General features: G+C 44.1%; 1 protein-coding gene across 3 annotated transcripts in view; it reads right to left on the reverse strand.

Annotated features, from left to right (window-relative positions):
* Positions 1–13,614, reverse strand: part of il1rapl2 (interleukin 1 receptor accessory protein-like 2) — an 806,853-nt gene that overhangs the window by 416,960 nt on the left and 376,279 nt on the right. For 2 of the 3 annotated variants that reach the window (XM_078412191.1, XM_078412190.1), the window contains exon 3: positions 10,074–10,353. The exons of the other annotated variant lie outside the window; for it this stretch is intronic. In XM_078412191.1, the coding sequence (XP_078268317.1) occupies positions 10,074–10,353 (280 nt within the window). The remainder of the gene's footprint in view (positions 1–10,073; positions 10,354–13,614) is intronic. 3 annotated transcript variants of the gene reach the window in all.

Raw genomic sequence — 13,614 nt, forward strand, 5'->3', positions numbered from 1 at the left:
ATTATCTTCTTGATCAATGATGTTTGACAAAATAACACAATATATTCTTATGCTGGAAACCTAGCTGAGTATATGCAATTCCATTATGCTCTTCAAATGCTAATGAAATGTTGATTGATTGAGGGAATTCTTTGGCAGCCACAGAAACCAGTAAGGCCTCTCAAGGGCAGAATCGTTAAACACCACCTAACATTCCACTCTAAAGGCTGTGCGTTAATAATCACCCGTGAAAGACTCTCCCTCTTGTCTTTCTACTTCTGGGTGGGAAAAAATCATTTCAGGCTTGATCAGTCTCTTCAATTTATATACCTTAGCTATAAAAGAAAGCTGTGAATTATGACTCCGCACTGTCAAATCTGATTCAGACCACCAGAGTAGAAATTTCTTTTCCTGCGTTCTCCTTTGCTATGCTTTTGCGTCAAGTCTCTGGAGCAAGGAGAAATTTCGAGCAGCTACTCACTTTGAAATGAGTATTCACTGGTGGTTTTGTAAAAGCTCACTAAGCAATTTTTTTCTTTCCCATCTCGCCGCATGAAAGGAACAATTTTGCCTGCTGTACACCCACTATTCCTCGCTCAGTGCATTTACTATAGAGATGCATGGCCACAGTATAAATCTTCACTCACACTGTGACAGGCCTTTCCATCACAGAGGGAGCATAATTCGACAATATAGAACTAACCATGAATTGTCTTGGTCTTCCTGCGCATTCCCAGCCAGCAATCTCAAAGAAGCAATCAGTTTGTTAACCCAATATTACGGCCCAGAAATTCAATCAGACAGCAATGCTTATAAGAAAATAGAAGCTTTCTGTGGGGCTTTCCATTTCTTTATGTCCGCTCCACTATTTACTGGGATCACTGCTGACCTTTTACCTCAGAGCCACTTTCCTGCGATAATCTCACCGATTTTGTTTTCAAGATCCAACTAAACCACAGTGGCGCAGCTGGTAGAGTTGCTGCCTCACAGTGCCAGAGACTCGTGTTCGAGCCTGACCTCAGGTGCTGACTGTGTGGAGCTTGCATGTTCCACCTGTGACCAAGTGGGTTAACTCTGGCTGCCACGGTGTCACAGTACACAGAACAATACAGCACGGGAACAGGCTTTTTGACCCACATTGTCCGCACCAAACATGATGCCCAAGTAAACTAATCTGCCGATATGTGATCATTAGGGTTGCCAACCTTCTCACTCCAAAATAAGGGACAAAAGGTGATGTCACCGCCCCGCGCCCCACGTGACCTCACCCAGCCAGCGGCCATGTGCTCCCGCTCCATCAATGGCGGGTGCCTGGACCGGGAGGCGGGTTGCTACGCAACCTCTGTTAGGTGGCGCCTGGGCCTCTGGGCCTACACTGTCCGGGCCTACAGCGTCCGGGCCTACAGTGTCCAGGCCTACAGTGCCCGGGCCTACAGCGCCCCCCGGACCCACAGTGTCTGGGCCTACAGTGTCCAGGCCTACACTGTCCGGGCGTACAGAGGCCCCGGGCCTACAGTGTCTGGGCCTACATTGTCCGGGCCTACAACGCCCCCCGGACCTACAGTGTCTGGGCCTACAGTGTCCAGGCCTACAGTGTCCGGGCCTACAGTGTCCGGGCCTACAGCGCCCCCTGAGCCTAATACGAGACAAGGGCGCTCCCGTATGGGACAAACCAATTCAGCCCAATATACGGGATGTCCCGGCTAATATGGGACAGTTGGCAACCCTAGTGATCATATCCATTCATTCCTTGCCTATCCATGTTCCCATCCAAAAGCCTCAGAAATGCCACTATTTTATCGGCTTTCACCGCCTCTCCTGGCAGTGTGTTCCAGGTACTCACCACTCTCTGCTTTAAAAACCTTCCCACCCATCCCCTTTAATCTATGCCCCAAGCATCTTAAAGCTGTGCCCTCTTTGACATTTTCAATCTGGCACCCTATCTCTGCCTCTCATCATTTTACATACTTCTATCAGGTCTCCCCTCAGCCTCCACCGCTCCAGAGAAAGCAATCCAAATTTGTCCAACCTCTCCGTATAGCTGATACCATCTAATTCAGTAAACATGCTGGTAAACCTCTTCTGCACCCTGTCCAAAACCTCCACCTCCTTTCTGTAGTGACCAGAACTGCACACAATCACCAATCAGCTGACTTGAAAATATCACAGTTGAATCCCTCAACCAAAAGTTCATGGATGGTCAATTATTGGAGTCTCTGTACTGATCCCTACCTTAAACTACAAATCATGGGGTAGCACATTGGCGTGCGGTAGAGCTGTTGACTTAAAAGCGAGAGGCCCGGGTTCCATCCTGACCACGGGTGCTGTCTGCAAGGAATTTGTATATTTTCCCTGTGACCACGTGGGTTTTCTCTGAGTTCTCCAGTTTCCTCCCTCACTCCAAAGACTTGCAGGTTTGTAGATTAATTGGAATCGGTAAAAATTGTAATATATCCCTAGTGTGTAGGATAGTGTTGGCATACGGGGTGATCGCTGGTCGGTATGAACTCGGTGGGTCGAAGGGCCTGTTTCCACTTTGTATCTCTAAAGTGATCTAAAAATAATCTCCCAATCTTCCAAACTGACCATTTGTTCCTACTCCCTATCCTTCTGTTCATTAACCAATCTTCAGTCCATGGTAGTATATAACATCCACTCCACAGCCCCCTCATATGGTACAACTTAATTTCAATTAATAACTCTTTAGGTCACACCTCACTGAATACCTTTAGAAATTTAGTTTTCATTTTGGAGATAAGACACAGGAACAGACACTTCAGCCCACCGAGTCCGTGCCGACCAGCGATCACCTGTATGCTAGTTCTGTTCTAAACACATAGGGACAATTTTGCAGAAACCAATTATCCTCCAAACATGCACATCTTTGGAGTGTGTGAGCAAACCGGAGCACCCAGAGAAAATCCACGCGGTCACAGGGAGAATGTACAAACGCCGTATAGACAGCACCCGTAGTCAGGATTGAACCTGGGTCTCTGGCGGTGTAAGGCAGCAACTCCACAGTCACTGTGTCAACCAAAAACCCACTTAAAGTTCCAAAATGCAGCTGGCTCATTTTTATCTTGTCCACTTAAAGTGCCAAATAATTAGCCAAAAATATGCTGAAGATGCCACTTTGGTAGTTTGCACGTAGAATCATGTGATAAAACAGGAACTTTGCAGTTCCCAATGGGTTTCCTCCCACATCCTCAAAACGTGTGGGTCTGTAGGTTATTTACCCTCTGTATCTTACCCCCTCGTGTGTACGGAGTGGATGAGAAAGTGGGATAACAGAGAACTAGTGTGAATGGGTGTCCAATATTCGCCAGGGACTCAGTGGGCCAGAGGGCCTGTTTCCATGCTGTATCCCTAAAACAAAAAACTAAAACCAAACGTATTGATTGCTTGAATATTTATTTTCTGAACCTCCACATTCCTCTTGGGTAGAACATTCAGTACGTGTGAGGGAAGAGGTTTCTTGCATTCTCTGCTCAAAGTGGCCAATCCCTTATTTTATTGCTATGACCCCCAAGTTCTAGATATTCCAGTTAGGGAAACATCCCCCATGCATCTTACCCCACAAAGCTTCCTTAAAGAGTTTGGCTGATTCAATAAGAACGTCTCTCACTCTCTCTCATACTCAGGTTTGGCTTTAACCATTGTACGTACAAACAAAATTACGTTCACTGGAATCAATGGCAGCACAGTGGCGCAGTCGGTTTAGCCACTACACTACAGCACCAGAAAACCATGTTCGGTCCTGACTTGGGGTGCTGTCTGTGTGGAGTTTGCACGTTCTCCCTGTGACCGCACCAGTATCGTTCGGGTGCTCCAATTTCCTCCCACATCCCAAAGACGTGCGGATTTGTAGGTTATTTGGCTATTGGAAATCATCTGGAATGTGTCAGGGAGTGGAAGATGTGAAATGGTTGGTAGAAAACGACCCAAACTCCTTTTAACTCAAGATTGCCCAATTGAATTGAGGATGGGTTTTTTGAATGTCAATTTATTTCAGATGATCCTAACAGGAAAGCTTAATTTTCATTCTCCAGTTTCTATCTAGAGTTGCTTTCCTACTTAGTTTAGTTTAGTTTAGTTTATTGTCATGTGTCAGGTTGACAGGTACAGTGAAAATCTTTTGTTGCGTGCTAACCAGTCAGCGGAAAGACAATACATGGTTACAATCGAGCCAGTCACAGTATGCCGAGACAATTTAAAGGGAATTCTGTTTAGTATAAGTTAAAGTCGAGTAAAGTCAGATTAAAGATAGCTCAAAGGTCTCGAATGAGATAGAAAGTAGCTCAGGACCACTTTCTCACTGTTGATAAATGGTTCAATTGCTGGATAACAGCTGGGAAGAAATTGTCCCTGAATCTGGAGATGTGTAAATGCACATTCTTCAACATATATAAAGGATCCTATAAAATAGATGCTTCATTTCCCTATCCACTTACATGAAGAGATGGTTTCCAAGCTAGTATCTTGCAATCTCAACGCATAAACAAACAAATATGGTTTGAGGCACAAATCTAGCACTTGCAATCTTTTGGAAGGATAAATTACTCTAATTAACATCTGGTTGACTGAAGCTAAAACCCAGTCACCCAAAAACATGATTACACAACTCAAAAGGCATTTCCGAAATTTCTATTTGTATACACTGGAATTTAGAAGGATGAGGGGGGATCTTATTGAAACATATAAGATAATTAGGGGATTGGACACATTAGAGGCAGATAACATGTTCCCAATGTTGGTGGAGTCCAGAACAAGGGGCCACAGTTTGAGAATAAGGGGTAGGCCATTTAGAACGGAGATGAGGAAGAACTTTTTCAGTCAGAGGGTGGTGAAGGTGTGGAATTCTCTGCCTCAGAAGGCAGTGGAGGCCAGTTCGTTGGATGCTTTCAAGAGAGAGCTGGATAGAGCTCTTAAGGATAGCGGAGTGAGGGGGTATGGGGAGAAGGCAGGAACGGGGTACTGATTGAGAGTGATCAGCCATGATCGCATTGAATGGCGGTGCTGGCTTGAAGGGCTGAATGGCCTACTCCTGCACCTATTGTCTATTGTCTATTGTCTATTGTCTAAACACTGCAAGCAAGTTAAGTAGGTTAATTATAAATCAACCATCATATTCAATCATTGCAAGTTATTCTGTTTAATTTACCTTTAAAAATATAGGAAGTTATGAACATAAATATTCGATGTCTTCCTTGCACACTTTTTTTTGTTCTGGGCAAAAACAATTATGATTGGTTTACAACATAGAACATTGAACAGTACAGCACAGGAACAGGCCCTTTGGCCCACAATGTCAGGGCTGAACATGATGCCAAGAAACACTGATCTCATCTGCCTGCACATGATCCATATCTTCCCATGCCCTGCATATCCTTGTGCTACATAAAAGCCTCTTAAACAACACTATAATACCTGCCCCCACCACCACCCCTGGCAGCGTGTAATATATATATATATGTGTGTGTGTGTGTGTGTGTGTGTGTGTGTGTGTGGGTGTGTGTGTGTGTGTGTGTGTGTGTGTGTGTGTGTGCGCGTGCATGTGCGTGTGTGCATGTGTGTGTGTGTAAAATATATGTGCTCCTGTGTGTGCATACAACTATCCTATGAGTTGAAATTAATTAATTGGTTGGATGTGCAAATTGTGTGATAAAGTAGCATTTTGTGGTGCCTTAGAGATCTGGTTAAATTGAAATTAATGGAATGCAAATTGCATGTATTCAGTTATACATTGGCCCCATAGCAGAAGGGTCCACGTCACGGGGCTGGAAACTGGAAGTGTCCTGAGCTGATTCTGCTACCACCATCATCTATCGTACAAGTGGTGGCTCCCACTGATTGTCGCCAGAAGCTTGCGCCCTTTTGAGGACGGATGATGACAATGATATAACATTTGAAACATGGATGATGGACACGAAAGAAGAAGAAGTTATACATTTATTACATTAATCCAATGAGATGTGTGTATGTATGTATGTATATATATGTATATACATGTATGTATGTATATACATACATATATGCAAACACACACACTATATGCATCCATGTATATACATACTTGTATGCATACATACACACACACACACATATATATATATATATATATATTTATACCCACAGATGTGTAGATAAATACACACACTGATATATATATATATATATATATATATATATATGGCGATATGTACACACACTGAGATGTGTATACATATATAGATATATATGTGTGTGTGTATATAGATTATATATATATATGTGTGTGTGTGTGTGTGTGTGTGTGTGTGTGTGTGTGTGTGTGTGTGTGTGTGTGTGTGTGTGTGTGTGTGTGTATATAGATTATATATATATATGTGTGTGTGTGTGTGTGTGTGTGTGTGTGTGTGTGTGTGTGTGTGTGTGTATGCATACAAATATGTATATACATGGATGCATATTGTGTGTGTGTATGCATATATGTATGTATATACATACATACATACAAATACACATCTCATTGGATTAATTGGGCTCTATTAATTGCCCCAAGTGTGCAGGGAGTGGATGCGAAAATGGGATTACATTCAGCTCGTGTGAACGGATGATCGATGGTCAGTGTGGACTCTGTAGACTTTGGACTTTAGAGATACAGTGCAGGAACAGGCCCATTGATCCACAGAGTCAGTGCCGACCAGCGTTTACCCCGTACACTAACACTATCCGACGCACTAGGAACAATTTACAATTTTACCTAAGCCAATTAACCTACAAATCTGTACGTCTTTGAAATGTGGGAGGAAACTGTAGCACCCAGAGAAAACCCATGTGGTCACAGGGAGAACGTACAAACTCCGTACAGACAGCACCGGCAGTCATGCAGCACCGGCACCCAGGGATCTGATGCTGTAAGGTGGCAGCTCTACCGCTGCGCCACCGTGCCACCTCAGTCAGCCGAAGGGTCTGTTTCCATACTCTTTAGAAGGACATTAACTAATCTCTGTAACTGCAGGCACGCTTATTTTCTTTGCTGAGCATGTGGGGTGTACTCTGCATTCAGTGCTGATTCTGTTATTGCTGTCAACAAGTATTCAACTTCCAACACAATCTGTGTGCCGAACACTAATCATGAAACTGCTCATAAAATAGTTAATAAAAAGTTCCCCCCTCGCTGCCCACGGCCCCGGGAGACACTCCCCGCCCGGCTGCCCATTTTTGGAAAAGACCTCGAATCCATCTCGGCCTCTTTATTTTATATAGGATCTTTATTTCATTGAGATTCATTTCAGTTTTTTTAAAAAGCAATTTATTTTAAAGAAAAAATGTGATCTTCCCAGGTCACAATGGAAACCCTACGAGGAATGAGCCCAAAGGGGCCCAACATGGTCTGGTAGTTAACAAAAAGTAGACACAAGGAACTGCTGATGTTGGTTTACATAAAAAGGACACAAAGAGCTGAAGCAAAGTATAAGACAATATTACCTCCCCCCTCAACTACATCCAAGGACCCAAACAGTCTTTCCAGGTGAGACAGAGGTTCACCTGCACCTCCTCCAACCTCATCTATTGCATCGGCTGCTCCAGATGTCAACTTATTTACATCGGCGAAACAAAGCGCAGGCTCGGCGATCGCTTCGCTCAATACCTGCGCTCGGTCCACGTTGACCAAACTGATCTCCCGGTGGCCGAGCACTTCAACTCCCCCTCCCATTCCCAGTCTGACCTTTCTGTCATGGGCCTCCTCCAGTGCCATAGTGAGGCCCACTGGAAATTGGAGGAACAGCACCTCATATTTCGCCTGGGCAGCTTGCAGCCCAGTGGTATGAACATCGACTTCTCCAACTTTAGATAGTTCCTCTGTCCCTCTCTTCCCCTCCCCCTTCCCAGATCTCCTTCTATCACCCTGTCTCCACCTATATCCTTCCTTTGTCCCGTCCCCCTGACATCAGTCTGAAGAAGGGTCTCGACCCGAAATGTCACCCATTCCTTCTCTCCTGAGATGCTGCCTGAGATGCTGCCTGAGATGCTGCCTGAGATGCTGCCTGACCTGCTGAGTTACTCCAGCATTTTGTGAATAAAGTGCTGAAGCAATGTCTTTTCTCTCCCTCCACCCCTCCCCACAATCAGTATGAAGTGTCCTGACAAGAAACATTACCTATCCATGCTCTCCGGAGATTCTGCCTGACCCATTGAGTTCCTCCAGCAGATTGTGTCTTTTTTTAACTAATAAAGATGTTTTGCTGACAATAACTTTTGCGGCTCTCTTGCAGCATAAGAATTTATAAAAACCCGATATTAAAACGTTTTGCTTCCGCGGGAAATGAGAACACATCCTACTGTCAAGTAATCGTACAAGTGAAATATAGAAATTAATGAATCAAAATCAATATTTCATTGAAAAAAACACTTTTTAAAAATAAAATATGTTATTCAGTAATAAAGATAATGAACCGTATCTTTCAAAATGGTTTGAGTTTCTCACCCAGTAACAAATAGGCCTCAAAAATGAAACTTTTGAAACCAACTTCAAAAGCCACAATTCCTCCAAATATTTGAATAGCTTTCTGCAGTTCATAAGACCATAAGACAAAGGAGCAGAATGAGGCCATTCGCCCCAATGATTCTGCTCCGCCATTCAATCATGGTTGATCTATTTTTCACTCTCAACCTCATTCTTCTGCCTTCTCCCCGTAATCTTTGACACACTTACTAATTAAGAACCTATCAATCTCCGCTTTAAAAATACCCAACGACTTGCCCCCCGACATTGCCGTCTATGGCAATGAATTCCACGGATCCACCACCACCTTGTGCTTAATGTTTGCAAAAATGACATATTGTCACCTTAAAGATTGTCCACAACACAAAAATGTCCTTTTGCTTAAACCCGGATTTTATAGACCCCATAAACATTCATTTAGGTTTAGTTTAGTTTGCTTGAGAAATACAGTTGGAAACCGGCCCTTCGGCCCACCGAGTCCACGCCAACTATCAATCACCCATACACTAGGTATATCCAAGACACTAGAGACATTTTCCAGAAGCCAATGAACTTACAAACCTGCACGTCTTTGGGATGTGGTCGGATACCAGAGCACTGGAGAAAACCCATGGGGTTGGTGACAGAACGAACGTGCAAACTCCGTACAGACAGCACCCGTAGTCGGAATCGAACCTGGATCTCTGGCCCTGTGAGGCAGCAACTCTTTGTGTCCTTTCGTGTAACTAGCATCTACAATTCCTTGTTTCTACAAAGTACTTGTGTCCCTGGTGAGTCAGGAGGTAATTAATGACTGGGGTCCTAGACTCAAAAGGGAATGAATGTGTTTCCAGTGACTCAGCTGGATCCAGTGAGTGAGAAGAGAACCAGTGAAACAGAAGGGAACAAGGAAACCGTGGCTCCAGCAAGTCAGAAATATACATCGCAAATTTCACCTGGACTCAACCAGTGGGATGTCCAAATAGTTGGCCAGCAGTGTTATCATAACGTTACGGAATACCGTCACATCAATTGCACATGAGTAACAATAAGTATAATTCTAAAGAATTATAGAGTCATGGAAACAAGTCCTTCTATGCTGCATAACTCCATGGAAATTTTACAAGGAACCAACTTTACCCTAATATCAAGATATGTTATGCAAGTTCAAGTAATGTTTCATAAAGCAGCCGGATGGCACGGTGGCGCAGCGGTAGAGTTGCTGCCTTACAGCACCAGCAACCCGGGTTCGATCCTGACTACGGGTGATGTCTGCACGGAGTTTGTACTTTCCTCCTGTGACCACGTGGGTTTTCTCCGGGTGTTTCGGTTTCCTTCCACACTCCAAAGCCGTATGGGTTTTTCAGTTAATTAGCTTCTGTAAGATGTCCCTAGTGTGTAGGATAGCACGAGGGTACGGTTGATTGCTAGTCGGCATGGACTTTGTGGGTTGAAGGGCCTCTTTCGACACTGTCTCTAAACTAAAATTTTGTATTCCAGACATTTAAGTTTATTCTCGGTAAATGGAAATATTTAAAAACAAATGGGACAATCTTGAATCTATTGAAGCTATAGCATCTTCATCAATATAACATCACTCACTCATGGCTTGCAAACATGTCCTTACCTTAATACACATGTGTAAAATCCATTGTCCTTTATCTCCACTGAATGGAACCAAATCGAATCCTCCTCTTTGCTCATTCTACGACCAGAGAATATAATGGGTTCTTCTGAATCTCCTTGCCCGTTATTCTTGTACCACATTAGGCTGAGTCCAGAATTCTGTGCCATGCTGTAGTTCGTCCGGATGTAACCATAGAAAAGAGCACATTTGATACGGACTGGTTCTCCTGCCAGCACCATGTATCTTTTCAGATCCACAGACCAATCGATACAAACGTCAACTGTCGAGAAAGCATAAAGATTAAAAATAACGTTAGACACCTTAGTCTTTTTGTTGATGGCTGTCGGTTACTCTTTCCAGAGGAGTGTGTGAGTGTGTGTGTGTGTGTGTGTGTGTGTGTGTGTGTGTGTGTGTGTGTGTGTGTGTGTGTCTGTGTGTGTGTGTGTGTGTGTGTGTGTGAATGCGTGTGTGTATAACATATATGTGTGTATGTATCCCAGGTGAAGATATTTAGTTTAGTTTAGTTTAGAGATACAGCATGGAAGTTGGCCCTTCAGCACACCATGTATTGTGAACAGTTTTGGGACCCACATCTGAGGTGGGATGTGCGTTGGACAGGGCCCAGGAGAGGTTTAACGAAATGATTGGGTTAATGTATAATCATAATGTATGATGAGCGTTTGTTGGCCCTGGGCCTTTCTTTACTCACTGGAGTTCAGAAGGATGGGGAGGAAGCTCATTGAAACTTACCAATTAGTGAAAGGTCTGGAGAAAGTAAATATGGAGAGGATGTTTCCACTCGTGGGAGAGTCTAGAAACAGAGGCCACAGCCTCAGAATAAAAGGATGTACCTTTAGAAAAGAGATGAGGAGGAATTTATTTAGTCAGATAGTGGTGAATCAGTGGAATTCATTGCCACTGACCGCTGTGGAGGCCAAATCATTGGGTATTTTAAAGGCGGAGATTGACAGGTTGTTGATTAGTAACGGTGTCAAAGGTAAGGGGGAGAAGGCAGGAGTTTCGGGTTGAGAGGGGAAAAATAGATCAGCGGAAAAGACTCGATACGCAAAATGGTCTAATTCTGCTCCAATGGCTTATGAGCATATGAACCTACGAGACCATGCCGACCATTGAGAAACTGTTCACACTAGTCCTACGTTATCCCACTTTCGTACCCACTCCCGACACACTCGGGGAAATTTACAGAGCCCAATTAACCTACAAACCTGCACGTCTTTGGGATGTGGGATGAAACCGGAGCACTCGGGAAAAACCACACGCAGTTACAGGAAGGACGTGCAAACCGCACATGCAGACAGCATCTGAGGTCAGGATTGAAACCGGGCCTCCGGTGCTGTGAGTCCAAATACCAGGAGTGAAATGAGAAGGTGACCGGATTTTAAGTGAGAAAGTACGGTCCTTTTCTGGGAAACAGCATCTCCAGCATCGCACCTTTGGTAATACACTTTCTCACCCCGGGCAATCCCTCTTCTCCCAGTGTGTACGTTCTCCCCGCGACCACGTGGGCTTTCTCTGGGTGCTCCCACACTCCAAAGACGTGCAGGTTTGTGTGGGTTAATTGGCTTCTGTAAATTGTAAATTGTCCCTAGTGTGTAGGATAGAACTAGTGTACAGGTGATCGCTGGTCAGCATAGACTCGGTGGGCCGAAGGGCCCTTTCTCAGGTTGTACCTCTAAACTAACGGAACACTGCTTGCTGACATGACGTAACTAGATTGAAAAGAAGCAACAAAGAGGGAACCTTTATACTATCAGGATTGTAAAAGGCGAGGCAAAGTGGGAAAAGTGACACAAATAAAAACTTGATAACTTCAGGCATGCAACAATTCAATTAGTGACCAATATATAGAGCACTCTGCCAAAGCCTTAGAAAATAACTCAACAAATATTGTACATGCCAAATGAGTTGTTCCTACAACCATTGTATCAATAAAGAAGATCTTTGCCCTGCAGAGAGTAAAACAATTTTATAGACAAGCATCTATTAGCCATTTCCTCTTCACTGATAGAATTTTTTCTTTTCATCTTCTCTCTAGACAGCGAGTATATGAGAAGGTCACGCAGGGGACAGATGGCCGCTGTCCTGATGTACAGGCAGGGGTTGCACTCTGTCCAACGAGGCATGGGGAATGTCACAGAAGAAGGATGCCAAGGCTTTTGAGGGACCGCAGAGAGGGTTGACACGAGCAGTGTCTGGATTTCGTTAGCATCTTATCTTTTCACATAAGGAGACATAACGAGGCTGGGTTCGTTCAGCCCAAGTCAGAGGAGGTTTCATAAAGATTCAGGAGATCTGTTCATGATTGGAAGGGGTTTGAAAGAGCAGATTTTGAGGGAAGACTTTCAACAGCAAGGGAAGTGGCACCAAATCTGGTGACTCTGGATACTGTCTCAGTGTACTATTTCCGCACACTTCCACTGACTTCACTTTTGACTTTAGAAATACAGTGCGTAGACAGGCCCTTTGGCCCATCAAGTTCCACATTGATCATTGATCACCCTGTACACTCGCACTATCCTACAACTTGACAACAATTTAACAACTTATGGAAGCCAATTATCCCACAAACCTGCATGTCTTTGGAATGTGGGAGGAAACCGGAGCAAACCCACGCGGTCACAGGGAGAACGTCCAAACTCCTTACAGAGAGCACCTGTGGTCAGGATCGAACCCGGGTCTCTGGCGCCATAAGGCAGCAACTCTACTGCTGTGCCATTGTGTCGCCCTGTATCTGAGATGCTAATCTAAGATGCATCTGAGTGCTTATGTATCGAGATACTTGTACTGAACTGTATACAAAAATGAATTTCATGTGACAATAATGAAGTTCATGTGACAATAAACTACCATTGGCATGATAACAGGAGAAGGAAGATTTATAATCCTTGCTAGAGGGGTCATGGTAACGTGGAATATTACCAATGAGTTCTTGTCTCACACATTGAGCATATTCAATAGTAAATTTCAAAAGTAAACGGGATGAAGACCTAATAAGGTATTCTTCGGAGGGCTTTGCTGAAAGGCTGGAGGAGTGGAATCATTAGGACTGTCCTTACAAAGAGACACCATGGGCAGAGTGGACCATAAACCATCCTCTGGAACATCATTGCATCGTGCTTCGTTTTTGGGAAGAAAGTGCATGAATCTAAGGCTCAATTGATCCAAGGCGAACATTCCCAAAAAAGAGTTTTCCTAGTTTTAGTTTAGAAATATACCCGGAGAAAACCATGGTGATACAGCACCAGAGACCTGGGTTCGATCCTGACTCTGGCTGCTGTCAATGTAGAGTTTGCACGTTTCACCTCTGACCGCATGAATTTTCTACGGGAGCTTTGGTGTCCACCCACACTCCAAAGATGTGCAGATTTGTAGGTTAATTGGCTTCTGTAAATTGTCCCAAGTGTGTAGGATAGAACTAGTGTACGGGTGATCGCTGGTCGGCACAGACTCGATGGGCCGAAGGGCCTTTCCTTTCCCCTCTCAACTTAAATCTATGTCTTCTAGTTTTAGCCTCTTCTAC

This window comes from Rhinoraja longicauda, chromosome 15 (genome assembly GCF_053455715.1).
Source record: "Rhinoraja longicauda isolate Sanriku21f chromosome 15, sRhiLon1.1, whole genome shotgun sequence".
Lineage (NCBI taxonomy): Eukaryota > Metazoa > Chordata > Chondrichthyes > Rajiformes > Arhynchobatidae > Rhinoraja > Rhinoraja longicauda.